This window comes from Colius striatus, chromosome 2 (assembly GCF_028858725.1).
Source record: "Colius striatus isolate bColStr4 chromosome 2, bColStr4.1.hap1, whole genome shotgun sequence".
Classification (NCBI taxonomy): domain Eukaryota; kingdom Metazoa; phylum Chordata; class Aves; order Coliiformes; family Coliidae; genus Colius; species Colius striatus.
The window spans coordinates 77,798,493-77,825,795 of record NC_084760.1 but is presented as its reverse complement, the minus strand read 5'-3'; the positions used below and the strand labels follow the sequence as shown (position 1 = coordinate 77,825,795).

Below are 27,303 nucleotides of genomic sequence, written 5' to 3'. Positions count from 1 at the left end.
CAGCCTGTGCTAGTGCACAGGGCTGTTCCCTCTCCATGCAGGACTTTGCACTGCCTCTGTTGAACTTAATTTGCAACTGTACACTTAGGCAATAGGCGGCACTAACAGATGATGTAACTTGCATTGTCACCCAGAAAGCGTCACTGCCAAAGAGAAAGCCAGCAGAGGAGACTCTTGGGTTGCTTCACTTGCAGCAGCCAGGCGAGGAGGAACAGACATGTGGCAGGAGATCCTTCCAAATGCCTGGTGAGATGTCCTCAGCTTGGGGAGGAGGGACTACAAATGGGGCTGGCCAGGGTTGGGGTGGGAGAAAGCCCCTGTGAGGTCACCAGGCCATTAAAGGATGAGAGCGGGCAGCTGAGTTATCCTGAGCATGAGTGAGGAGGTTTTATTAGCCTGAGCCTTGGTTTGTGTCACTCAGATAGCTGCCTCTGGGACATGCTTGCTTTGTTAGCAGTGCCGAGCTGGTGCCATTGCCATGATAACCAGTTTCATGCCTCTGACTCACTAAACTCCAGGATATAAGTGCAGAGGGGTATTATTACTTGTTTCATAAGCTGCTCAGCCTCCAGGGAGGTGGAGGCTGACATTGTTTGCTCTTAGGAACCATGTTTTTCCTTATCTGGGAGCAGTTTAGAGAGATACCACCTTAAAAATCACATATAGGCTGTCTCAGAAATTGTTACCAAACTGCCTTGGTGATTGCCAAGGTCTCCAGTACAGGCAGCAGATTCTGTGTCAACGGACAGCCGTGGGAAACAATACTGAGTAAAAAGAAACACCCAGCAGACTGGGTATTTCATGGAGTTTCATGTCCTTTACTTTTTTTGTCTCCAGGTGGCATAATTATGACACCAAAGAGCTCCCTAAGCTAGCTGCCTTAAACAAGGCAGAGTACAAGACTTTCTCTTGTCACTTTCTAATGTTGCTAGATTTTAGATCGTGATTTTCTTGCAAGAGAACCTACCAGGTTGAAAGAGAACTGAGGGGGGATGTTCTCTTTTCCTTGCAGGCAGGTGAGATCTAAAAGCTTAGAATCCAGGTAGGAGCAGTTTGAAGTAGCAAAGGTATAGCAGCTCATTGAATTCAGAACAGGGAAAGGTCTCACAAGCCTCTCCTCCTGCCAGCCCAGCAGCCACAATGAGTAAGCACGTCTGGCAGCGGAATAACCCTTGAACTTGAAAATTCCCTGCCAAGGCTGTGCACCTATTACTATGCAACAGTTAAACAGTTTTCTTGGCTGAAGTAGCACACACGCTCCTAGAATGAAACACAGCAAGGACACATACCCAGTTGTATAGTGACTTTTATCTAAATTGTGCTGAAGGAGGGAATATTATGGCAACAAACTATCTAGCTAAAACACATTAGCTGGGAGACACTGTCTCTTTGTGCAGAGGCAAGGCTCTGAGCAGCTTTCTTTCTATCCCATCTAAAAAGTAGGGGAAAATTTGGATAGGTGTTGCCAGGTGACTAAACAGCATGTGATCCCATGGCTGGGCAGTAAATGATGCTGGCAGGTAACGCTCTTTGCACCATCTTCAAGGGCATTCAGACAACACTATCAGAGTATAAGGATTTTTTTCCCCTCTTTTGCAGGGAGAGCATCTTGTCCCGGATCAGGTGAGTGAAATCACTTCTCTGTGGCGAGACCTCCACCTTTTAGCATCTTTTATTGGGGCACAGCATAGTCCCTTCCCTACCCTGTAGAACAACAACAAAATCTTCAATCACAGTCCACTTGCAGCCTCCTGCAATAGCCCCAGACACCTTTACCAGTCCCCAAGGGAAGCTGGGGAGCTCAAGGCACAGGTCATAGGGACAGAAAGGTACACTGTATTTGGGACTGATTGATCAAACATTTGAACAGGTGTGAAACATGCTGTATGTCTGTTAAAACCAGCTCTGTTGACTTAGCTCTCACACCTCAAGAAAGTCTGACACTTTGCTGACTAACATAGAAACAGGGACAGAAGACAGAAAAGCTGAGACTCTTATCCATGGAAAATCTATGGCAGAGGGAGTGACGTCCTAAAAGATCTGTAGGGGAGCTATGTATAAAGCGCTGCCAAGAGGGGTATGTCCTGCACATCCATCTCTCTCCAGCAGCTGAAGACATTTGTCTCTGCTCCTCAGCCCATTCTGTATGTTGGTTTTGATTCCTGCAGAAATCTCATTCACTCTAGCACTGACCTATTGAACCTTGTCCCCCAGGGCACCTTGGTTCACAAGGAGAGGGACAAGGAAACCTTGTGATCAGAAAGCCTTGATCAGTATGGAGTTGAGGTGACCAAGAAGTACTGGTACACGTACTTGTCTCAGATTTGAAAAATAACAGCCCCTCTCCCCCAGCCCTGGCTGATGCTGTGGGGTTTGTAGGTATTTGTTACTGCTCAGGCCCAACTCATGTGAATACGAGTCTCAGCATAGTCTCTTTGCCTTTGACCCTTCTTTTGTTGAACACGAACAATGTTATGCCTCCCCAGGTCTTTTGAATATTCTCAGAAGAATGCAGTCCTGATCCCTGCAGTCACCCTGGGGGTTGGGGGGATGCTGATTTACTGGTTGAGGTCTAGACACAAGATGAAGACTATTGAAATGGGCGATGGATGGTGGGGCGCAGGTGAAAGACCGCTGAAAGGGAAAGAAGATGAAAGTATCCGTCCCTTCAAGATTGAAACGTCTGACAAAGAAATCGAGGTACTGGTGGCTGGGATGTAGGGAAGGGCAGAATGCTGCAAGGTAGAGTGAGTCCATCACCCACCTTATTGCCTCAAGGTGGTGTTTTAGGGGTGACAGCAGTGCACTTAACATACACCAGTGCAGCTACCAAGCTCTGTCAGATGATGCTCTGACTCACTGCCCTTTATGAATGGGATTGGAGCTCAAATTCATTGCAATGTACTATAAAAACCTCCTAGAGCCCAGACCTTCTATGCAACACAGGGCTGCTCCTGTGGAAACGCCACACTTGGAGCAGAAGATTTTGACAGTGTGTCTGCGGATGGTGGAGCAGGGTGGGAGGGTCTCAGGACAGCAGTGGCACCAGTGGGATGGGACTGAGGGATTTCCACAGAGGGGAGGGCTGGAAGGGTGAAGAAGGACCAGGTGTTGACTGAGTCACAGCACCTCTGTCCCTACATGCTTGTCTCTAATTATCTGTCCAGCTATCAATAGGCTGCTTCTTCTCCAAACCAGGAGTGCCAGCAAGTTCCTAGTGCCAAAACCCCTGAATCACCTTAGCAGCAAGGCAAGAGTAGGACCTGGTACACCTGGGTGCCCTAGGGGAACTAGTAACCTGTAAAAAAGATAGTCCCCACATAAATAATTTGTCCAGTCATGCAGAGCGTAGCACTGCTCCAGGGGTGCTCATGGTGTCCCAGAGAGCAATGTAAAAGCCAGTAGAGCCAGGAGAGCCCATTGATGGCTGCTCTGGCACAGGACAGGCAGAGGCAGCTGGCCACAGCCTCCACAGAAGGGCTCTCCTCCACAGGACCTGCATCACCGCCTTGACCAGGCCCGTTTCACCCCACCCCTGGAAGGGGCTGCCTTCCACTACGGCTTCAACTCCAGCTACCTGCAGAAGGTGGTGGCCTACTGGAGGAACCAGTTCGACTGGAGGAAGCAAGTGGAAATCCTGAACAAATACCCCCATTTCCAAACCACCATTGAAGGTGATGGGGTCTCTGTGGCTTGAGTGGATCTTGCTCTGAAACACATAGTGGCAAGGGGGAATTTAAGAGGTTATAAGATTTAAGACAGCAGTATGCATAACAGCTTAATGATATAAGTACAACATCACTAGTAGAGAAGATATTAGGAATAGCCTTCTACAGATTAAGACCATTACATGCTGGCAATAAGATCAGGTCTGCTTCAAGGTGGAGTTCCTCTGCCTCTCAACCTGTGCTAACTAACGATGAGGTTTTCTTCTGCCATTGCTTTGAAAATTTGCAAAATTCATCCAAACTCTGAGACTAGAATTTCCCCCACCACTATGCAGTTTATCCAGGTGAGGTTAGCCAGACTTTAGGTAAGAGATCTGCAGGTTAAACTTCTATCTTGCACTTAGTTTTTTCATGTTTCTCTTTTCACACACATGATTTGTAATTTTGACATGGATTTGCATGTGCCTTACCTGCACTATGCTGTTCATTTCAGTGCAGCTCTACTTATATACTGTGAGCCGAGTTTCTCAGGAGGTAGATGCTCAGTCCCCTGTGACCCCAATATCTGGGCTGAGAGCTATACCTCTATGTGTATATAAAAGATGAGACATAGGTATAATACCAGACATCTTCCAGCTAGGCATTGTCTTGCCATTCACAGCTTCTGCTGTTGTAAAATTACAATTTTAACACTGTTCTTTTTCAAAGAGCAGGGCAGAAATTGTGACAGAACCAGAACTTTAATTTGTCTGTCTTGAATGTGTGGCAGGGATCGATATCCATTTTATCCACGTGAAGCCCTCCTACATCCCTCATGGTCGAGCTGTTCAGCCTCTGCTGATGGTCCATGGCTGGCCCGGCTCCTTTTATGAGTTCTACAAGATTATCCCTCTGCTCACGGAGCCAGCTGGGCACGGCCTGAACGAGGGTGATGTGGTGTTTGAGGTCATCTGCCCATCCATCCCGGGCTATGGCTTCTCAGAGGCACCGCACAAGAAAGGTGAGCAATGAAAAGGCACTGTTGGACTCACAAGGTTTCTGGAGTAACACCTCAACCATCCCCAGGCCCCCTGGGTACTGCAGTTTGTCAATGCACATGCTTGGCTCTGCACTAACGTGTGTGGCTGAGGCTCTGGGGCTGACTGTGGAGATTTTAAAGGAAATGGTAGCTGAAAGCAGGTCTGCTTTTCACTTTCTCCACTTTCCACTGAATTTCCATCATTTTGTGTTCACTTTACTCCCCAGGAGTGAGGTAGAGCATCAGAGCATACTGTGCCTTCACACAGCAGCATGCTTATGTGCCTCGGGCCACAATCTTTGTCCAGGGAACGAACACCAGCACAAAAACATCAGCTGTGCTTCTCTTTACCTACAGGCTTTGACAGCATAGCAGCTGCTCGGATATTTCATAAGCTGATGAACAGATTGGGCTTCAAAGAGTACTACCTACAGGGAGGAGACTGGGGATCTCGTATTACCACAAACATGGCCCAGATGCTGCCACAGTGAGTAGCAAAGGGCATCAATGCAGAAAAGCTGCCTCCAGTTCTTAACTTATCCGTGCTCCGTGCTCAGGGTGCTGCCTTCTGTTTGCCCTGCCTCTTATTCTGCCCCTGCTTCATTTCCTCCAGGGACATCCCCACTCCTGTGCATTCAGTTGTATTCATACTCTTTGCATTGATACTGGCACAGTTCTCAGGCTTTCTAAATTTCAGCACTATTTGGCTTCCCTGTCACTACCTGTGGAAGTAAACCCTGCTGCATTTTTATTTAAGACTTCAAGGAGACAGATCATAGATACAAATCCAGAAGGAGATAAAATCAGCAGGGAGAAAAAGAAGGAAGGGAGTTCAGCCTTTCAGCAGCTGAACAGTACCACAAAATATAGGACTTTCCTATCTCAAGTGCAGAGTTGAGACTGATTGGAAAAAAAAAAATGCCTTCCTTAGAAGATGGCATCACAGGTCACTATTTAGCATTTAATGTAAAGTGGGCACCACAGCCATGCTTAGGCCAGAGAACAGATAAAATGGGAAAGCTCTTTGAGCAGTTAGATTACAGGCTGGTCAGCTCACTGTTCCAAATCACAGTTGTGCTTCATAGCAGCAAGGGCACTGTGGCCACAGCTGATCTACTAAAGCTTTTCAGGAAATACTCAACACAGCCTGTTCCCTGCAGCACAGAATACCACAAGATCAACAGCAGAGCTACCAGCATTGGATGTGCCATATCCAGAAGCTGTACACCTAAAGCTATCATACCAGTGGCACAGCTGGATGGAGATGGCACATCCAATGCTGGTAGCTCTGGCTGTTGATCTTGTGGTATTCTGTGCTGCAGGGAACAGGCTGTGTTGAGTATTTCCTGAAAAGCTTTAGTAGATCAGCTGTGGCCACAGGGCTTTGTGTATTTGGCTCAGTGAAATGCTTCTATCACAGCTCCAGTCAAACTTACTTTCTAGAAAATGTGGAGACAGAAGATTGCTTGGTTTAACTTCCTATTCATGAACTTAATTTTAGATCTGTGAAAGGGCTTCATCTGAATCTTATCTTCATCGGCAGTCGAGCTTTGAGAAGGACAATTTCTGTGATGCTTGGGGCTTACCTACCATGGCTTGTAGGCTTCACTAGGGAAGATGCTCAACGTATGTACCCTTTCATGCAGAAAAATATATATTACCTTCTGCAAGAGTCTGGATACTTACACATCCAAGCCACCAAGCCAGACACTGCAGGTAAGGAACCATCTCTATATCACTGCAAATATTGTATACTAACTGCTTATGGTATATAAAAACTTACAGTTGAAAAAAAATAAACCATGTTTGAGAAGCAATGAATTCTGGTGACTGAATGCAAGACAGAGGAGGAGAATTGTGGGAAAGTTAAAAGAAACAGCTTAAAAAATATAGAGACTGCAAATATCATTTTTCAGGATCTTTTAAATGGTGTGCCAGTCTCTTGATGAGAGAACTCCTTTGCAAAAAGACTCCTAAAGCACATGGTCCTGAAGTTGAAGCTTCTAGAAATACATGTGGATGAGAACAAGAAAAATATCATAAGCAAGCACAGTGTGAGACTTGCAGAGAGGTAGACCACAGCCCTAAGGCCTGAAAAGCCAGAAGGCTGACATAGTTAGTGGGGCCAGTAGATAAGGAGTCTGAAGAAAGATACAGCTGCCTCAGAAAAGTTAATGATTTGCATCAGCCCTCAGTAGCAAGGATTATGCGGGTATTCCTTTATTGAAACATTTCCTCATCGGGAAAGATAGTGGAGCTGTCTCAGACTGGTGTCAGATGTCAAGGCTATAGAATGAACAGCACCTCATCCTGGCAATTCACTGAAAAAGAAGAAACTCAGACTTCAACTAATGCATGTCACTTGAACTGATCAAATACCAAAGAAATAAAGGTAGATCATCAAGACACCAGGTTGGGATTTTTTTAAGAGCCAAATAGTGAAGTTAACCTCAAAAAAAACCCCAAACTGAAGACCAGTATATCTATTCCTTCTGAACAGAAAACTAGTAGAACTATTTTAAAGAGGAAAATTGATTTACAGGAGGTAATATCACAGGGAATCATGCTTTAAAAGTCAGAGCTCTTGAAGAATCAGAGTTGCAGATGAAAATGGAACATCTTTATTTTCCAAAAATGTTTTATTGAGGTTCCTCCAACAGTGTTCTTAAAGAAATTAAACTGTCTTAAAAAAACTATTAAGTTCATGGATTAATAACTAGCTGACCTGAGAATCTAAGCACAGGAATATGTAAGCAAGTTTCAGTTCAGGGACAGAGTCACAAAAAGCTGTACTTTTGAACATGATCCTAATTTCTCTACAGATAAAAGTTAATGATTAAGTGAAAACTTGACAGCTATCCAATGTTTGGTTTAATTTAAAGATAACTGCAAATATTTGGAAAAATGGTTGATTAAACTGGCCAATAAAAACTGATGTCAACAAAGTTCAAAGCAATCTAAGTACAAGAAAAAAATCCCATTGGGCTCTAGTTTGGCTGCTGCCAAATGAGAGAATCCATGATTCAGCCAGCTGAGTTTAAGAAAATCCTACAAACTCTTCAAGACAGCAGAGACAAAGACAAAACACTGAATCCATGATATTCAGAATCTCTTGCACCCCTGTGCACCTTGTTTAAAAAATATATATTTTTCAATCAGAAGAACACAGGAAAGGGACAAAAAAAAAAAGCTAAAGAGCTGGAACAGTTTCCATATAAGCACTGTACATAGTCTAGCACATTTCAACCTGGAAAAAAAGAAGATCAGGAATTTTCTTTGTGAAAATTGTGTAAAAAATGTGTAAAATTGTGAAATGTGGAAAATGAAGAGGGGAAGAATTGAATTCCTTCCTTAGCCTCAAGAAAGCTCAGCGTTATCAGTTTAGTTCTCATTAGGCAGGCTTAAAGCAAAGCTAAACTATTTTCAATCACAAGTTGTGGTACCTAAGATGTGGTATAGGTTGAATGACTAACAAGCTGCAAACAAAACCAGTGTTTCTGAGCATCTAATCCACAGATATTGAATACAGTGGTTATGTGGCAGCTTTTAGCCCAGAAAATGCTCATCTCCAGTTTAGTCACGTCCTAGTGGCACATTTTTGTCTGCCTTGCAATTGCTGGTCAAAGAATTTACATGACTTCCATCTGCAGCAAATCACTCCAGGCCTTCCAGCACAGGGAAACTGATGTGCCAATGCTTAAACTTACTCTGTGTTAACTGTCCACTGTTGTGCACCATCTTCTACAAAGTTACTCAGTGCTCACACTAAAACACACTTGAGACTATAGTGTAAAACTACAGCCTAGGATATGGTACAGGAATTTTCCCCAGGGCAAGCCTCTCTCACTACTGAAGTAACCCCTACCTGTGTGTAAGAACACAGATATCATATGCTGTGTACCTGCTGTGTTTACAACATTTGTTAGTGTTGCCCAAAGGTGGGAAAAGATAACAGATGCACAACATCCCACTGGGTAAAAAGCAACAAACAGCACTTAGGGGCCTGGTTAGCTGTCCTAAGCAGGATAGGACTCCCAAATAGTTAACATGAAATTTCTCTTCAGGCTGTAATTCCTTTGTATCTGAATTTGCTCCTTCTGCCAAAAGCCAATAAGACTTTATTAGCTCCTAGCTTCTTTTGTATAGGAATTATCCAAGTGTGTAGTGCTGTCAGTTACAGCCAGAATCCCATTGGAGTGAATTGGTCAAGAATAAAGTACTAGTACAGGGCTAGTAAAATACAGGCTCTCTACTGAATTGTCCTAGAAAACTCTGGAAAGTCCAGTTTAACCTCCACTGAAGTATTTCACTGCGATGCAACTGCATTAGCCCTTCTCTTCTTCTCCTGAATTAGGCTGTGGACTGAATGACTCCCCTGTGGGGCTCGCTGCATATATTTTGGAGAAATTCTCTACCTGGACAGATAAAGCGTTTCGGGAGAAAGATGATGGAGGCTTGGAAAGGTAAGAAAACAGATCCTTTTCCATGAGAGGATTAATCAAATGATGAGTGAGGTTAGCTAACAAGGAGATAGTTAAGACTGGCCAGTCAGAGCTGAATTTTAATGATGAATGATTGCACACAGGTAGCAGTTTAAACTTACAGCAGGCTGCCTGCAAGCTACAGCTTCAGCACCAGGCAGTTTTTCTCTGGGCACATCGGTCCTGATTCGTTTGCTGCTTGAAAATGTGCAGAGAACAAGAGGAACAATTCTTCTTCAGGGCAGGAGCCCAATATTACATAGTGATAAATAGCTTCCAATTACATGTCTTCATCTTCCAACAGCAAATACTCTCTTAATGAGCTGTTGACCAATGTGATGATTTATTGGGTGACATCCTCCATTGTGTCTTCAATGCGATTCTACAAGGAGAACATCTCCAAGGACCCTGGTTTAACTGGTCAGAGCAGGTAATGAAGTGGCGGGTACATGATAAATTGCAAATGAGATCAAACCCCATTTGCCTGTATAAACATCTAGATCATGTACAACAGCAAATTTGACTAGCTTTAAAAAATAAATCCAAGCTCTTCATCTTCTTCTGATATAGTTAAGGGTCACAGAATCTCAAGGTCTGTAAGGGACCTCGAAAGATGATCCAGTCCAACCCCTCTGCCAGAGCAGGACCACCTAGAGTGGGTCACACAGGAACTCATCCAGGTGGGTTTTGAATGTCTCCAGAGAGAGCCTCCACAACCCATCCGGGCAGCCCCTTCCAGTGCTCCCTCACAGGGAAGAAATTCTTCCTTGTATTTCTTTGAAACCTCTTATGTTCCAGCTTGTACCCGTTGCCTCCCATCACGTCTCTTTTGAACCTATAATTCACACAAGGTAGCTTGTGGCCAAGACAATGCACTAGACTTATCATAGTATATTCAGTCTTGTGTTCAAAATGCAGTCCTCTATACTTAGTCACCAAACAAACGTAATCTGTGGTCAGCTCAGCAAGAACAAAACAGAAAACTGAGTATTTCCAAGACAGAAGTTTAAACTGAATTAGGAAGGATTTATCTTACCTTTGGATAAACTAAGGACTGTAACTGTTAAGCACAAACTTTGGGGAAGTGATTTAGAGAGCGGTACTTGAAACCAAGCACCTACTAACAGCTGCTGGATTTATGACAACTATAGGAGAGGCTAGCCAGAAAAATGCTACTGAGCAGAATCCTCCAAGTGATTGATAATACAAACAAACATGAGTCTTTCTTTGTAGAGTCAATCAGTCTGCCTTTCCTCTCAAAAGCCATTTGTTAGGCTAGTACCATCACTTCTAAATAGGAGCTAGCTCATTTTGGACTTTCCCAGAGACAGGAGTCAACTTGCCACAAAACTACAAAATGAATCTGAAACATTTCAGGACCAAATTGGGTGTCAATTTGGCTCTGCTTTACACAGCTTTGGGACAGGGAAGTGCTGGAGAGAGTCCAGCGCAGAGCCACTAAGATGATCAGGGCTATGGAACATCTTTCATATGAGGAAAGGCTGCGGGAACTGGGGCTGTTTAGTCTGGAGGAGTTTGAGGGGAGATCTTATTAACATTTATAAATACCTAAAGGGTGGGTGTCAGGAGGTTGGGGCATCCTTTTCTATAGTAGATAGTAACAGGACAAGGGGTAATGGGATGAAGCTGGAACACAAAAAGTTCCACTTAAATATAAGAAAAAACTATTTCACTGTGAGGGTGAGGGAGCCCTGGCACAGGCTGCCCAGAGGGGTTGTGGAGTCTCCTTCCTTGGAGGTCTTCAAGCCCCACCTGGACATATTCCTATGCGACCTGATCTAGGTGATCCTGCTTCTCCAGGGCGGTTGGACTAGATGATCTCTAAAGGTCCCTTCCAGCCCTACCATTCTATGATTCTATAACATTCTTAAACTCAAGGACATTCAAATACAAGTGAAGCTCTTGAGCTATGCTGAAACTTCTCCAGTTGACTGTAGTAGTATCAGAGTCAGAAGGGTTTTATAGACTTTCCCCAGGATTTCTTGCAAAATGCAGTTAACTAATGTCTTCCAGGGTTGCAGTGTATGTTCCTACGGGGATTGCAGCTTTTCCTCAGGAGATAGCACATACACCACGTGCCTGGGCCAAGGGTAACTTCAAGAACATCATCACTTACTCTTATATGCCACGTGGAGGGCATTTTGCTGCATTTGAGGAACCGAAGCTTCTGGCACAAGACATTGTGCACTTTGTCAGAAAGGTGGAACAGCTATGAAGCTGCAGTTTAGATACACATGTAGAACAAAAGTAAGTTGTTCTGCCATCAGCAAAATCCTGACTTTGAGGGATTAAATAAATACAACACAATCACATAGAGAAGCCAGCATTTTATTTTGATAATGATTATAGTACTAAAGTTGTTAAACTCCAAAACTCCTCATTAAAAAAAAAGCATCTTGTCTTCTTTCATTCATGGCACCATACCATTGTTGCACTCACAGTTCAAGTATAACAGAATATGTATAACAGAATACGTAAACAGTTTAATGTGGTAACATTGCACTCATATGGGGAAGCGAGCAGAAAGGAAAGCACCTGCTTCCTCCGAACCAAGAGCTTCTTTCAATAGAGTGCTCACACTCTTTGATTATGAATGACAAGCAGCTTTGGTGGAAGTGTAAAGGTTTTGATCTCCTGAGCACAAATACTCTTACGTTCAAGCAATATTTCATTCGAGAGACCTCCGATTACTCCTTAAAGAGGGCAGTTGCACACAAGGCAGCTTTCTTCACTCTAGCAGTTCTCCCCTAGAGCTAGCCTCAGTGTTTAGTACACATTGTAAACAGTTGTTAATGGATCGTAAGGCAGAGACTACACTCCTAGTGTTCTCTTGAGCTCAAAAATAGCAATTTTATTCCCTCCTAGTTCTATAATCTCCCCTTCCAAAAGGTCAAAGTTAAAATATGCACCAAGTGTAGAGGGTTACTCCAAGTTTCACCTTGCTTTCGAAGGATTTTTACCATCCCATTGTGCAGCTTTTGCTAGCAAGAAACTGCAACCAGCTTCAGTACCAGCAGGCTTGAGTTTCTCTTCAAATAAGACAGAGCTATTTGGAGCTATCAAGCTCACTACATTAGATACACGTTCAACTGACAAGGTAACCGCAGCACATACCAAGTTCTCACACACTGTGCTCTAAGGGTTTCTCTCACTCCATCCCTGCCCCATTCAGCACTAGACACCAGGCCAGAAGAAAAGGTTCAAGTTCTGCTTATAAGTGACACACTCAGATTTCGAAGAGTTATCTTGAAGAGTTCTTGACTTGATAAGCCCACCTCACATTTCGGAAACATTTAGAGTCCAAAACTGAGACTTCTGAAACTAAGCACAAAACTAACTTTCTTTGGTTGTTTCAAGTTAGTTAGAATAAGCTAGCATATTGTGTCAGGAGTCCTAACTTCCTTTGAAAGAGGGTTAGAGCAGAAACTGCCAACTTGTACTTTTAACTGTCTACCTGATTATCAGGGCAGTTCGACTAAAGGTTAGTAAAAAGAGGAAGATGTGTCTCCCTGCCTCTCCAGGGCTGCTCAACCTCTTTCCATCACCTGTACAAGGCAATGCTAGGTACAAGGTCTTCCCACTGCTGAGAAGTCTCACTCTTTTATTAAGTAACTGAAATTGAGTTACAAGGAACACTAATTTTATCAAATAGGTGGGTAAACACTCAAGCAGTCAAGCCTGATCAGGCTGAAGGGACAGATGTCCTTTTACAGAAAGGGATTAGGTAAGAATGGTTACGGCCTTTACAGTGAAGGTAAAGTGTATTTATAATAAAGTACATTACAGTCCCAAGCAATCATCTACTGTAGTTATTACCAGAGAAATAGACGCATTAAAACTCAGGAGAGATAGGACTGGATCCAGTATTTGCCAGTTCAGTAAGTACACGGCAAGGAAAGTTTTACTCCCACGACATGAATTCATCTCGGATCCCTAAAGAATCACTGTATCTGTGTGCAACTGTGCCTTAAAGAGTATTTGCTTCCAAAAACTCAGGAGATGAAGACAGATGGATGCAATCGAGCTACAGGAAGGCAGCTGATACCCTGGAGAAGAGATCCAGAGAGACAAGAATATGCAGTTACACTTGATCAAGTTATTGCCACTTAGAAAAGCACAAAAGGTTATTTAATAGTCCCTTAAAGTTCTGGAAAACACGGGTCATTCATGAAAGCCTTTGAGTGTCACTGGCGCTTGAAACCAGACGTAGTCCTCCCAGGCAGAAGTCACACACTGAAGAGGCTCAGCGTTTACGTCGATGTCTCCATCACAGGACAAGCTAACAACTATTTTTCTCCCTCGGGTGGGCATTCTGTAGTTGAGCTTGGGCCGGAACCAGTCAACACCACAATCGCGGTGTCCCTGGAGCATAACGATGGTGCCTGTGGCAGGGAGCGCCTGAAGCTCACTGAAGACGTCAGCAACGAAGAGCGAGTGGAAGAGCTTGCGAACACAGGACGCAGTTTTCAGGCTCTCCTCAGCGCTGCCCTCCCAGATACCCTCCAAGTTGAGCTCATAGAGCTCTTTGGGGCTCATGATGGTACCTCCAAGCAGAATGAGAACCCGAGGAACCAGTGTCAAGCTAAACATAACTTCTATGTGCTGGAGCATTCCTTCCAACTCCATCACCATCTGCTGACACTTCTTGCTTGCCTGGTCCACAGAGGGTGGCTTCTTAATCACATCTCCGTTCTAGAAAACGGACCAAAATAAGATTAGTGCATTTAACTATTAGGACATACGAGTCCTAGTACACTCTCAGAAAGGATGGACCATTCCATCCCCAAAAGGCAAGGAATGCTCAAGGGATTTTATGCTACTTCTAAGAGACACAGTTACCCCCACACACAGAATTGAGAAATCAAACAGGAACACAAAATGCCATTCTATAGCTACTCAGTTTGAATCAGAATCACGCTACTAAGTCCCATAGGAATTAGAAGCCATATCTTTTAAAGATCAGCTATCACTCCAAACCCACTTTTTTTTCTCTTAAGACTTGTTCAAGTACCAAACATAGTGACAGGCTTTGTGCCTGAGTAGATGAGTGGGACAAGAAGAGATAAATAAGACATCCAGCACCTAACTCAAAGCTTTTTTAAGGGAAATTGTGGGAACTTTTAAGTATACACCTATAGCTAGCACTTTAGAAGCAGCTAATACGTCCAAATAAGTTATTGAGCTAGAAGAGTTTGTTCACAGGCAAATTATTTACTATTATTTGTGGGTTTGCCCATGGAACTGAAACGCCGCAGCCTCCGGGGCACAGCCCCCCCAACCCCCCCACCCAAGGCCCCCTGAGCCGCCACGACACCCCTCACCTGTACTCCCCGCCGGCTGAAGTAGGCGAGCTGCTCGTAGGGCAGCGGGAGCTGGTGCCGCTGGTGCAGGACGTGCTTGAGGAGCTCGCAGGCGAAGCGGCAGCAGCTCTCCCGGCTCACAAGGCCCGGGAACACAACAGACACCGAGGAGCAGGCCGCCGCCGGGCCGCTGTACCGCAGCCTTCTCCTGCTACGGCGGCCGAGGTCCAGCGGCGCCTCAGATACGCGGAGAGAGGCGGGAGAAGCCGCTCCAGCAGGAGCTGCGACAAGGCCGGGAGCCGCCATTTGCTGCCGAGCAGAGAGCGGCCGGGCACGGTTTGAATGTCCGCCGCCGCACGGCATCATGGGAGCGGCGGAACGCCCGCCCCGCGCCGCCGCCGGCCGCGCGCGCGCCGCACCTGGCAGCCAGCAGCGCCGCTCCCGGCCGGCAGGGGGCGGTGTTCAGCCGCCGGCCGCGCCCGGTGGCGCCGCGCTCAGGGGCCGCCCCCTCGCAGCGCTGCCGGCGGCACTCGGCAAACTTGCCGTGTTGCTGCGCCCGCCCGTAGCACGTCTGCAATGTGCCTGGCGGTGAGGGGGCAAAACTCCGCCGGCCGCCGCCGGCACGCTGAACTATCCTCTGCCGCCGACTGGCAGCCTTCTCGACTCCGGTCCCTTCGCCCCGCGGCGGGCTCGCCTCCTGCCGCGGCTGGGAGGCGGGGAGCGTGCTGTGAGTGGGAGCCGCCGTGTTTGGAAACAACGTGTCCGCGGCCCCATTGGGTGCCGCCTGCAAAACACGGGGAGGAGAGGGCGGTCGCCGGCGGTGAGTGGCAGGAGGAGCCGCTGCCCGGCGCTGGCGGCGGGAGAAGTGGCTCTGCCGCAACGTCGGCTGCCTGTTCAAAGCGCCGAGGAGTATGAGAAACGTGAATCAAGCGTTGCCCTCCCCGGAGGATGCGGCGGAGAGAAAATGAGGCTGGCTGGCGGAGGCTTGAGCGGCAAAACGCTCGGTGAGGAGACACGGCGTAGGGCAGCAGGGTCTTTCGCTATTGCACCCTGCCCAGCAGGAGCTGAAACGCCGTCTGGCATGGCTCTGTGCGGAGCTGCTGCCTCTGCCTGGTTTGGAGGTACCTCTAATCCCAAACACCTTCCAAAACGTCCGAGCTCCCCAGTGCCAGTCAGAGAGGGTGCCGGTAACTCGTTGTCCCTGAACAGGGGGCCTGGGTCTCCGCCTCGCCTATGAGTCGCCACGGGGGAAACGCGCTGGCACCGGCAGATGCTGGGGTAGCGGCGGCACCCCGCGTGCCGTGCGTCCTCTCCCCCCGTCGGACTCCAACTCCCATGCGCCCCCGCAGAGGGAGCCCGTCAGGGAGCGAGCAGGCCGCACCGCGGGGCGTGCCGGGAGCTGTAGTTGTGAGCGGGCGGGGCGCGGGACTTGCTGGGAGCTGTAGGCGGGCGGCGGGAGGGACTCAGTTTCCCGTGGCGCCGCGCGGCGGTTGCTGACGGCAGGGCCGGGGCGGAGGAGCCGGGGCGGGGAGCGCGGGTGGGGGGAGCGGGCGCCGCACCGGGACGGCGGCGTCGGGCCGGGCCGTACCGGCCGCCATGGACTCACGGGTGTCGGAGCTGTTCGGCGGCTGCTGCCGGCCGGCGGGCGGCGGGGCCGGGGGCGCGCTGCGCGGGCGCGGGGGACCCGCGCCCGGCGGCGGCGGAGGCTCGAAGGCGAAGAAGAAGAACGGGCGGAGCCGCGGGGGGAAGGCCAACAACCCGCCGTACCTGCCGCCCGAGGTGAGCCTCTACCCTGGCCGTGCTGACAGCCACCGCGTCCCGCTAGCCACGGAGGGGGCTCCCGCCGCCCCGGGGCCTGGCGCCGTGGGGACCCGCGCCGCTCCTGTCAGGGCCGGGCAGGGCCCGGGGACGGGGAAAGCCGCCGCAGGGATGCCGTCCGTTCTCCCCCCCGGGCGGCTCGGTGCGGCGCGGGATTGCGGCCCCGCGGCGGCCACACGCCCTGACAGGTTGGGTCGCGAGTCAGGCTGGGAACAGTTTTTGAAGAGGCTCGGCCGAGGGTCCCGGCGCTGTCGGTGCGGGGTCGCGCCGGGCTTGGGCTCGCAGCCGTGGCAGGTGATGCCGTCCTGTAGCCCAGGCCCCGAGAACGGTGTGTGTCCTCCCGTCCCGGTCTCTCCTCTGAGGTTTGACGTGGCAGCATGCAGTGCTTGTGCCCCGGGTGCCAGCGAGCCCCCTGCGTGGCCCACCAGACCCGGCCCGTTAGCAGCATCTTGCTGCCCGGCTTCCATCCGTGCTTTACCGTCTGGGAAATAAATAGGTTTGGAAATAAAGCTTTGATCAACTCGTAGTCCAGAGCATCCTGAGCACATCTCCCCGAGAGCCGATCTGGTGCGTTCAAGTCCCTTTCCAGCTGCCACATTCACAGACATTGGTTGGCAGGTTCTAGTAATTCACCGGCTAATTTGGCAACTATTTTCTTACATGGAGATGCAGATGGTTTTGAGAGGGTGTGAGGCACTTCACTGTTGAAGCGGGCAAAAATGGCACTGATAGTATAAGTGGGTGTGTGTTGGTTAGCTCAGGCAATTGGCACCACACTAATAAAACTGCTATTGCAGGAAGCATTGCGTTGCCCCACACATGATTGCTTGGCCCCGCTCAGTGAGCTTTCTGTAAAATGTATAAGAGCCTGCGCTGGAAGGGAGCAATTCCTCCACCAGGCAGGGTTGTGGCTCTTGGCAAGAAGGGAAGACAGTGCTTTGCTACTGTTAGGTCTCCACGGGCAGCATGATTCTCCCCTGCAGCCGCTGTTTCCTTTTTGTTGCTTTCAGCTGGAGGCTGGACAGCCCCCTGTGGTTTCAGCACAGCTTCCTGTCCCTGGCTACCCTCTGCAGTATGTGGCCCAGCAAGTCTGGGCTGCTTATTCTAGCCTCAGCTGCCTTGAAAGAGACCCACCCCCTTATTTAGAGGACAGCATACTCTGTGACTGTGTTTTCCTTAGAGCAAGAAAGCTGGTTGATGGTAAGAGAGGAAAACCTTCCACAAGTACCCTTTCCTTATTGTGTAGCTCCACTGCCTGAGAGCTGGGCTCATGATTCAAGACTTCTCTCTGTTGGCCTTTTGCCACCATAAGCACAGCTGTGGTTAGGAGCTGAGCTGGAAGGCAAGGAGAGGGCCATTGCCTCTTCTGACATGTACATCGGAGTCTAGAGAAGGAAGTGCTTAGTATTGGCAGCCCCATTTAGTCTGCCAACTGGCTTCCTGCAGGCTCCAGCAGGCTTGGTGGTGTTTACACTGAATCAATGGGAAAGTTACCTCAATATTGGCTATATATTCTCTTTTGAAAGCTGGAGCTTGTGGTTGGAGTGAGCTTGATGAGTACCCAGGCCTTTCTCTGGCAACCCAGGCTAGCTCCAGACCTTCCTGAGAAAGTTCTTCTGAGGATGTTGTGTACTGAGAGTCTCATCAGGTCTGGTTCTTCAGAACTGCCAGGCCAGTGACCAGCTTTGCTGTACTGCAAAGAAGTCAGTAGCTTGCTTCCTTCTGTCTGTTGGCATTCTGTCCTGCAAAGATATAACAAACAAGGGTATCGAAAGGAGTCAATGAAAAACCGATTGAGTGAGGGGAAGTTATCAGTGTGCAGGAGAGGAGGCAGCAACTTGGTTCCCAGTCCCCTGTTTCTGCATACATTGGGTGGATGGAAGCTGCTGGATAGAATGGGAGTGGGGTGCTGTGGGTGGCACTTGTGAGTCATAAACGGGTGAAGGGGGAGACTTTTAGTCATCTACTGGTCTGCATCTTTTTGAAACTGGACCTCTCTATGTCTGTTAGACCAACCCTATTCTTTACTGTCAGTAAAGAAATATCTCTCCCAAAACAGTATTTCCCCGTGTCCCCCTCTAGTTTTGTCATCTGGTTTTCATGGTGTGGGTTGCAAACAGATGAAACAAACCTAAAGTAAGTTCCAGTTGAGTGTAGGTATGAATGGCAGACACAATATATTTCTGCCACTTTCTCTCTCTCTGAAACAATCAGCACGAGCTGCAGAGTATCTGGGCAGCTGATGCCTATAGAAGTCCCTGCTGGCACAGCATCTAACCTTTCTGTCTTGTTTCATTCCCTGGCCAGGCAGAAGACGGGAACATCGAGTACAAGGTGAGCCTTTTGAGGTTACAGAAGGAGGTCCTCCTCCCAGAGGGTTATTTTGCAACAAGTAACTTCACCAAAGACAGCATATGGGGAACATGTCTAAGGAAAAGACAGAACAGTGTAATAAGTTATCTTCTGTGTCTCTATGCCGAGCAACACTCGGTATACTGAGCGAAAAGAGTTTAATCTCAGTATTCATATTAAGGAATCTGTTTTAAGAAATGAGACCCACCGTATTTTTTCCTGAACCCTCTTTGTTTTGAGAGAGAGCTGCAGGTGTTCCTGACAATTATTTGCCACTTTCTTGTGGCTGTTCTGCCATTTGCACTTAGGTGGCTCCCGTGTCACAGATAGGTCCCGCAGTGCTGTCTTTACCCCTGCAGCAGTCAGGGTACAGATCCCTTTGTCGAGATGCAGGAAGTTTCCTCTGTCAAGTGTATGCACCTTTGTGAATCCCATTCTCACCTGTCCCATGGCTTCTATGCAGAGACTAAGGCGGGCTGAGTCTTCTAGGAGTGTGTAAGAGTTGGGAGCATTGCCTGGTGGTGTTGGGTGAGGGAAGCTGCTGGCATAGGCAGTGGGATTCCTCCTGCATCCGGGCTGTGACTGTATCCCCTGAACAGCTGAAGCTGGTGAACCCCTCGCAATACCGCTTCGAGCACCTGGTGACGCAGATGAAGTGGCGGCTGCAGGAAGGCCGAGGCGAGGCCGTCTATCAGATTGGTGTGGAGGACAACGGGCTGCTGGTGGGCCTCTCGGAGGAGGAGATGCGTGCCTCGCTCAAGACTCTGCGCCGCATGGCAGAGAAGTACGTGTTCCCTTCATCTGAGGGATCTGTAGCCTTAAGCAGCCTCAGTAGAGAGGCTTGGCCCCAAGAGTTCCGTGAGGAGCCTCTGACTCTGTTCTACAAAAGCCCCATATGACTAAAATCCCCTCTTCGTGGGGCTCTGGAAATGCGAAGGCAGTCATAGGGCTTCTGGTTGAAAGCTCGAGGCTCCCTCCCTGCTGTCCCCAGCCTTCACCCCGTTCGCTTTGCCTACTGTGGCTGTAGAGGTGCAATAGCTGCTGAGTACGAGTGTGTCTCACTCCTTCCTATGGTGTTTGTGGCAGGGTTGGGGCCGACATCACGGTACTGCGGGAGAGAGAGGTCGATTATGACAGTGACGTCCCAAGGAAGATAACGGAGGTGCTCGTCCGGAAGGTGCCTGATAACCAGCAGGTAGGGACCTGCCACTCTGTCATCCTTTCCCAACAGAGACTTAGAGGCTTCATAAAGCAGCTTCCTTTTGGGATGGGAGCCCAAACCCTAGAGGCACTTCCTTATGGATTGGCCTATAGCATATGCTTTAAAGAGCTACCAGAGGGAGGCTTGATGATAACACACTTCATCTTCAAGATTGTGTTTGAGGCAGATACCAGTAGGGAACATTACCTGGGTGAGAGGTGGGAAATTGTTTCACCTTTATGGCAACAGCTCTGATGCCAGCCAGTGTGGAAGCAAAGAAGGATTTAGAGGTCCTGCTGCAGGGACATGGCCCTTTTTTATGCTATCACATCACAACTCTAGAAGAGTGTAGTAAAAGTCCTGGGCAGTGATGTGAGGACGATGTGAGCAATATTACACGAGAGGGTATCCATTGTGGAGGAGAGCTCTCTGAGGTACATGTCGGCTGTTATGTCATGATCCTGCATATCCAGCACAGCAGCAGTTAAGTTTTGTGATTTCTCTGTTCTTCTTGCTGTAGTTCTTAGACCTGCGAGTAGCTGTGCTGGGGAATGTGGACTCAGGGAAGTCAACCCTGCTGGGTGTCCTGACACAAGGAGAGCTGGACAACGGTCGGGGCAGAGCTCGCCTCAACCTCTTCCGGCACCTCCACGAAATCCAGTCAGGAAGAACGTCAAGCATCAGCTTTGAGATCCTCGGTTTCAACAGCAAAGGAGAGGTGAGAGAGTGGGCTGCTGAGCTTAGAAAGCTGGAAGAGAATGGGACTACCCTCCTGTTATATCTGTGAGTGAGATGTGAGGGAAGAGAGGTGGCATAGCTCTGTCCCTTTAGCTGGACCCAAGTGTTGCTTGTCCACTTACAACAGACGTCATTTCTTGCGCCCATAGTGAATGATCCCATTAATTCTGAGGTCAAAGTGGATAGATAAGATCTGAGTTCACTTCCCTGCCAGGGCTTTTTCTCTCACCAAGTCCTTATGTTCCTCAGGTGGTAAATTACAGTGACTCTCGAACAGCAGAAGAGATCTGTGAGAGTTCTTCCAAGATGATTACTTTCATTGACCTGGCTGGCCACCACAAGTATCTGAAAACAACCATCTTTGGCCTCACCAGCTACTGCCCAGACTTTGCCATGCTGGTGGTTAGCGCCAACACTGGCATCGGTGAGTGTCGCCCTCCCTGCATGGATTGACAGCAATGTGTGAGGAGGAATGGAGAGGGGGGAGAGTGGGGGTCCTTGTTAGCTGGGAACGGTTGTCAGACAAAAATATTAGACCGGAAGCAGCTACTGATTTCTTGCAAGCCAGTGCCTCTGAGTGCCTGGGAAGGAAGCAGAGCTGGGATCCTTTAACCAGCTGTAGACTGCATTAAACTGTGCCCTGGGCAGAGAGGCTTGTTTGGAACTCGAGGCTGTGTTTGTCAGAAAAATAAATGCTGAACTTTGATGTACTCTTACAGGTGCTGAATTCTGAAGCCTTGTAAAATGCCATGTCTGGAATGATGTGGCAGCACGTCTTTCCTTGATGTCTCTTTGCTTGTTTTATAGAATCACAGAATGGTAGGGATTGGAAGGGACCTTTAGAGATCATCTAGTCCAACCCCCTGCTAAAGCAGGTCCACCTAGATCATGGCAAACTTTAACTCAAGAATGAAAACTACTGCATCTTTCTGAAGCAAACAGATCAGTCACAAAAATTCCTGGTGGTTTTTATTTTCTCTGGATGGATGTTGTTTGGTTTTGTTCAAAAGAATAATTTTGCTTTTTCATTGCCTGATGAACCAAGGAGTTAGGATGGAATCTCTGGAGTGGGCTTGTGTGAGAGCTGGGAGACACAGCTGTCCCATAAACAAGTGACACTGGTGACTGCTACTGCACTCACGCTCTCGCTTGTCTCCTGCAGCAGGCACAACGCGAGAGCACTTGGGCTTGGCCATGGCCCTCAAGGTCCCCTTCTTCATTGTCATCAGCAAAGTTGATTTGTGTTCAAAAGCCACGGTGGAACGGACAGTGAAGCAACTGGAGCGCATCCTGAAGCAGCCAGGCTGCAACAAGCTCCCCCTTCTTGTGAACTCTGATGACGACGCTGTGACAGCAGCACAGCAGTTTGCACAGTCTCCCAAGTAAGGGACAATGGCTTTGTTCTGTCCGGAGCAGGCAGCTCAGACTGGGCTGCAGTGCGGAGCTGGGCAAGGGCAACCACGGGGGAAACAGCTGCACCTCAAACATCTTGCCTCCTCATCAAGTTTCCTACTTTTGCATTCTCCAAGAAGGCATTTTCCCCTCTAGGGGAGTCACTTCTCTATTACAGAAGTGTGGGTTGGTGGGGAACTGGTGCCTCAACCAACCATTGAGGCAGGGGTTACTGCACCTAGCCCCTGTGCCTTCCTGCTCTGGCCATTTATCACTGTAGCCTCTGTCCTCTTGCTGGACTTTGTTAATTCAGAATCCCAGCCACCTTCTGCAGCTGCGCTCTGGCCTTCTGCTAATTACTATCTGTTTATGTCTGACAGCATCACCCCAATCTTCACACTGTCCAGCGTTTCTGGAGAGAACCTGGATCTCTTAAAAGTTTTCCTCAACATCCTCCCTCCGCTGACCAACAGTAAAGAGCAGGAAGAACTAATGCAGCAACTCACAGAGTTTCAGGTGTGTGAAGATAGTTTGTTTCAAGCTCTGGCACTGCACTCATTGCTGTGACATGACAAACATCTGGGGGCTTTGGACACCATGGGCAGGGATGTGGTAAACACCTGGACTATGAGGACACATTAAAGAAAGGACTTGGTCCTCAAAAAAAGCCTGTTAGTTTGGGCTCTGTCCTAATCAAAGGATGTTCATCTCAGGGAAAAGGTGGTTTTTCTGATTGCCACTTAAGAAGGAGCAGTTCCTCCAAGGAGAAGGTAGTGGGAGGTGGTGAAAGCTCCAAGACAGTGCCTGATGAGCAGCTTATTCTTGTTGCCTTGCTGCAGGTCGATGAAATTTATACTGTGCCAGAGGTGGGGACTGTTGTGGGAGGAACTCTGTCAAGGTAAGTGAGGGCAGGCAGGCAGGCAAGAGTGGGTGCAAATGGTTATTGGGGTTCCCACAAGGTTAGAGTCCCCTGCTGCAGGTGGGAGCAGTGCGAGGCTCAGTCCTGACTGCTGCCAGCTGACTGAGCCAAGTGAGGTTAAAACCCTACAGAGCAGACAGGTCATGTGGCGGCAGTCTGCTCTAAAGTTGCTGGATTAGGAATGTGACCTGTAGGGTACTAACTGAAAACACTCTGGAACCCAGAGTCAGCAGGAGTTAGCCATGATCCCAAGGTGTTGCTTTCCTCCTTGCTCAAGCAGGGGGAGGAAATGTAGAGGGCCAGGCCTCCGCTCCCAGCAGAGGTTAACTGGGTGCTGCCTCGTGAGAAGGCTGCTGTGTCTCGGTGCTGGGCAGCGATCAGAGCAGTTTAGCTCCCAGTGTGTCTCCACAGAACTGGTGCTGGCTGCGGGCTCTGCAGCAGACGCAGTGCAGTGTGGCACTTAGGGCAGAGCGGACCCTGGCCCAGGGATACCTGGTGCCCTTAGGAGCGATAGCCTGGCTTTCCTTCCTGCTATAGGGAATCCCTCTTCCCAACAGCGATTCATCTCCGTTAGTTGGTCCCAGATAAGAGCTCAAGGACACCCGCCTCCATAGCCTCAGGGAGTTTGTGCAGGTTGATCTCAGAGGGTGATGTTTCTTCCTTGTCTCCTGATGAACACTGTCCCGCTCTTCTGCCCTGGGCAGCGGGATCTGCCGAGAAGGGGAGAGCCTGGTGGTGGGTCCCACGGACGACGGGAAGTTCCTGCGGCTGAAGGTGTGCAGCATCCAGCGGAACCGCTCGGCATGCCGCGTGCTGCGGGCCGGGCAGGCCGCCACGCTGGCCCTTGGGCCCTTTGACCGCTCCCTGCTTCGGAAGGTGAGTCCTGCTTTTCACAGGCTCCTTACCGCTCCAGCAAGCAGGACTGGAGGCTTGCCTGGAGGTGCCCCGTTGGTAAGGTGGGAAGGAAGTTCTGGACATCAAGTAGAGATGTTTTTCGGGGTTTTGGAACATCTCTCTTATGAGCAAAGGCTTTGGGATCTGGGACTGTTTAGCCTAGAAAAGAGAAGACAAAGGGGAGACTTCATTAATGCTTACAAGTACTTAAAGAGTGAATGTCAGGCGGATGGGCGACACTTTTTCTGTTGTCTCCAGTAACAGGACAAGGGGTAACGGACATAAGCTGGAACACAAAAAGTTCCACTTAAACATGAGGAAAAACTTCTTTCCTGTGAGGGCGAGGGAGCCCTGGCACAGGCTGCCCAGGGAGGGTGTAGAGTCTCCTTCTCTGGAGGTTTTCAAACCCCACCTGTACACGTTCCTGTGCAACCTGACTGAGGTGAACCTGCTTTAGCAGGGGGTTGGACTGGATGATCTCTAGAGGTCCCTTCCAAGCCCTACCGTTTGGCAATTGGGACACTTGCTGGAATGGGAGAAGATGGCCAAGCTACAAAGATGAGTACAGTGCTGAAAACTGGATGCAAGCCCAAACCCCAAAGTGGAAACATGCTTGTGGTTTCAGGGAGGCTGTTCAGAAGCAAGGAGACTGGCCCTAACTGGTCTGAACTTTGGGTTGTTGTGTAGGGTATGGTCATGGTGAGCCCAGAAATGAACCCCACCATCTGCTCAGTGTTCGAAGCTGAGATTGTGCTGCTGTTCCATGCCACAACTTTCCGGAAGGGGTTCCAGGTGACGGTGCACGTGGGGAATGTGCGACAGACTGCCATTGTAGAGAAGATCCATGGAAAGGTAGGCATGTGAGGAAAGGGAGGAAAGGCACACCTCCCTGCAGGGCTTGTTGGGATTCCACTGTGTCTTCTAGTAAAGCTAGGGGCTGCTGGTATCTTGGGTAGCTCTGCCCCTTTCTATGACCATACTCCATCCATTTGGTTGATTTTCTTCCCAGCACGTTGAAGAATTTCCTCCTCACAATATAAGCCACTGGATGTACTATATACATACAGCAAGACTGTGAAGGGAGGTGAACTCTCCATTCTCCAAAGCTTGTGCCTTCCTGTCTCTCATACACACAGTAACAGGAAGTGCTTAAGCCACGCAGCATGAGGAAAGCAACTTGCTTATTTGCCTCATCCTAGCATCCACCATGCACCCCTCCTGCACGCATCGGTGTGGCACATCGATCTGAGCTCTCCCTTTTTTCTCTCCAGGACAAGCTGCGGACAGGAGAGAAGGCAGTTGTCCGTTTCAGGTTCATCAAGCACCCCGAATACTTGAAGATTGGAGCCAAGCTGCTTTTCCGTGAAGGAGTCACCAAAGGCATTGGGCATGTCACTGACCTCCAAGCCATCACCACCAAAGAAAACGGCCTGGAGGAGTCCCTGGGGTCTGGGCAGCTGAACTTCTGACTACCACTAGATCGGGGAGATCTCTGCTTACCAGCAGCCACTGAGCAGGATGGATGCTCTCGTGGCTCTCTGAGTGGTGCCTGGAACTGCTGCTGTCCTCATATGGCCTGGGCATCCCTCCTCCACACTGTGAGATGGAGCCTGGGAGAGTTGCTGGCATTCAGCTAAGCCACATTGCCTGAAGGTCTCATTGTCCTGCCCTTCTTCAGAATAGATCAGAGGCACCTGCAGACCCGGGCAGGCAAGTTCTGGCTTTGTTTACTGTTTGAAAATTACTGGTTGGGAGGAGCAGAACCCTTGAAGACAAGCAGTGAAGGGATGATTTTCCATCTATGACACAAGATCTGGTCCCATTTCTGCTCTTTTAACACTGAGTTGATAACAATCCTCTCCTGAGTCGTCATGCAGCACGTACCTCAGGGCAGAGGACAGCAGAGGTCCTGATACCCACAGCAAGGGGTTGGTTGAACCTCTCAAAATCCTTTCAGGACACTTTTTAACCGTTTTAATCTTGGTTGGCTTTAATCTGCTGTGTGTCCACTTGCGTGTTGGTTTTGCATTACTCCAATCTGAGTGTCTTACTGTTGGACAAGCATCCTGTTGCCCTCACATGTATGCGCTGCTGCAGCATCCCACGCTCTGCCTCCCAGGGAGCTGCGGCTGCTCCAGCCAAAGGTAGAGCCTGCACTTCCATCTGGCGCTGGCAGCAGCAGGGCAGGAGGCCGTTCTGCGGAGGACAGGCTGTGTCACTAACACAGTACCAGTGGCTTCTGCTCTTTAGGTGTGATTTGGCAGTGGTGTGATCTTATTTCTGTTGCTCCTCAAGAAAGACTCCTTTCCCTTGCCACTAGGGTTCATTGTCAGAGGAAAGCAGTGCCCAGTGGCTGCCGTGTGTGAGTGCTGGCAGCCAGGAGGATGCAGCAGGAGCTGTATAGCTGTACATAGGCTTCCGGGTTTACTGCTGACTGTTAGTCCATATGCATCAGCTGTGAGCAACAGCCCTGTTGCATGGCACAGTGGCCTGGCAGCCCTGAGCAAAGAGAAGGGTGAGGGCTTGTGATAGCACTTGGACACTTGGATGGCACTGCTGCCATCCAGAGAGCACGTGGTGCTTCCGGGCTGCTGGTACTGAAACTGTACCTGATGGGGAAACTGTGATACACAAAGAGATTCAGAGGCAGCTCAGGAGTGACAGGAGCAACCTCTCTTTTGGGAGAAGCACTGATGCAGCTGAAGATCTGCTTTTTTTTCCCCATCAGCACAGTGTCAAGATAGCAGCTGCTGGCTCTGGGTCACTGCTGAAGCAGGATCCCTCTTTCTTCCCCTCCTGGCAGTGGTCTGAGTGTTACAGTGACATGGTCTTTCACCCATGCCTAGAAGAACGGGCCCCAGCCGCCAGCAAGCTCTTCCCTTGGTGCTAGTCTGTCACAAAGAAAGCTGCCTGTGGGGTAAGGGGAGACTTAAGCTGTTTGCAGCAGCCCTGCTGTTTTCTGCTCCAAAGTGGGCATGGGGTGCCGTGACCTCTGAAATAGCTGGTGGCTGGTCTCACTTCATCCCTGCCATCTGTGGCATGACTGTTCTTGGTGCCATGCTATTCATAATTGATGTTTTGTTGTCTTGAATTTTTCTAGTGCTGGGGGTTGTCTCTCTTCCCCAAGCATCTATATATAAATGTACAGAATAAAGATGTTTTGTTGAGCTTGCTGGCAGAGTTGTACAAGCCAGGGTGGAGCTGAGCTCTCGCCCTGCTGCCCTTAGAGCTGGGTCATGGTTGGAGGTGGCTGCTCTTCACCCACCCCTCCCCAGGCTTCCTGCATTCAGCCCTATAAATACCGTCCTGTGGTGTGGAAGGAATGCACGCGTGCTGCTGTTTACAGCCCTGGCCTCTCGGCTTATCTGAGCAAGCCCTGGTGTGCAGCCCGGGGGAACGGGCGGGCAGCCACGTCAGCCTGAGCACAGCACTTGGGGCTGTTGTGGGCGGAACCGGGCAGCCGCGGGTGCTTCCTCGCAGCCAGAGATTCCCCCCGCAGCC

General features: G+C 49.2%; 3 protein-coding genes across 4 annotated transcripts; 2 read left to right on the top strand and 1 right to left on the bottom strand.

Annotated features, from left to right (window-relative positions):
• Window positions 1-146: 146 nt before the first annotated feature.
• LOC104557585 (epoxide hydrolase 1-like) lies at window positions 147-11,403 on the top strand. Its single transcript, XM_010201858.2, has 10 exons — window positions 147-246; window positions 1,600-1,623; window positions 2,487-2,700; window positions 3,494-3,674; window positions 4,438-4,668; window positions 5,044-5,173; window positions 6,188-6,402; window positions 9,041-9,149; window positions 9,472-9,597; window positions 11,202-11,403. Exons 1-10 carry the CDS (start codon window positions 218-220, stop codon window positions 11,401-11,403), a joined length of 1,461 nt encoding a protein of 486 aa, XP_010200160.2. The 5' UTR covers window positions 147-217.
• Window positions 11,404-11,500: 97 nt separating this feature from the next.
• On the bottom strand, window positions 11,501-14,831 carry MAD2L1BP (MAD2L1 binding protein). The gene is made up of 2 exons (XM_061989935.1): window positions 14,510-14,831; window positions 11,501-13,880 (listed from the first exon to the last, which is right to left on the bottom strand). The coding sequence occupies exons 1-2, from the start codon at window positions 14,792-14,794 to the stop codon at window positions 13,350-13,352; spliced, it is 816 nt and encodes a 271-aa protein (XP_061845919.1). The 5' UTR covers window positions 14,795-14,831; the 3' UTR covers window positions 11,501-13,349.
• A 196-nt stretch (window positions 14,832-15,027) lies between these two features.
• On the top strand, window positions 15,028-26,969 carry GTPBP2 (GTP binding protein 2). Of its 2 annotated transcripts, none has more exons than XM_061991224.1 (12): window positions 15,028-15,492; window positions 18,614-18,640; window positions 19,258-19,442; window positions 19,745-19,853; window positions 20,380-20,577; window positions 20,847-21,021; window positions 21,760-21,979; window positions 22,370-22,505; window positions 22,829-22,887; window positions 23,613-23,784; window positions 24,490-24,654; window positions 25,074-26,969. In XM_061991224.1, the coding sequence occupies exons 3-12, from the start codon at window positions 19,309-19,311 to the stop codon at window positions 25,269-25,271; spliced, it is 1,566 nt and encodes a 521-aa protein (XP_061847208.1). In that variant the 5' UTR covers window positions 15,028-15,492; window positions 18,614-18,640; window positions 19,258-19,308; the 3' UTR covers window positions 25,272-26,969. The 2 variants fall into 2 exon arrangements, with proteins under 2 accessions (XP_061847208.1, XP_061847207.1); XM_061991223.1 differs by lacking the exon at window positions 15,028-15,492 and adding an exon at window positions 16,022-16,267.
• The last annotated feature ends 334 nt before the right edge of the window (window positions 26,970-27,303 follow it).

Bases quoted from the DNA above. Each gene is read 5' to 3' on its own strand.
- MAD2L1BP (XM_061989935.1), bottom strand. From the start codon at position 14,794: ATGGCGGCTCCCGGCCTTGTCGCAGCTCCTGCTGGAGCGGCTTCTCCC. The intron at 13,881-14,509 runs GTGAGGGGTGTC...TCCGTTTTCTAG, and splicing joins TCAGCCGGCGGGGAGTACAG to AACGGAGATGTGATTAAGAA.
- LOC104557585 (XM_010201858.2), top strand. From the start codon at position 218: ATGTGGCAGGAGATCCTTCCAAATGCCTG. The intron at 247-1,599 runs GTGAGATGTCCT...CCTCTTTTGCAG, and splicing joins GAGATCCTTCCAAATGCCTG to GGAGAGCATCTTGTCCCGGA. The intron at 3,675-4,437 runs GTGATGGGGTCT...AATGTGTGGCAG, and splicing joins TTTCCAAACCACCATTGAAG to GGATCGATATCCATTTTATC.
- GTPBP2 (XM_061991223.1), top strand. From the start codon at position 16,085: ATGGACTCACGGGTGTCGGAGCTGTTCGGCGGCTGCTGCCGGCCGGCG. The intron at 22,888-23,612 runs GTAAGTGAGGGC...TGCCCTGGGCAG, and splicing joins GTGGGAGGAACTCTGTCAAG to CGGGATCTGCCGAGAAGGGG. The intron at 23,785-24,489 runs GTGAGTCCTGCT...GTTGTTGTGTAG, and splicing joins ACCGCTCCCTGCTTCGGAAG to GGTATGGTCATGGTGAGCCC.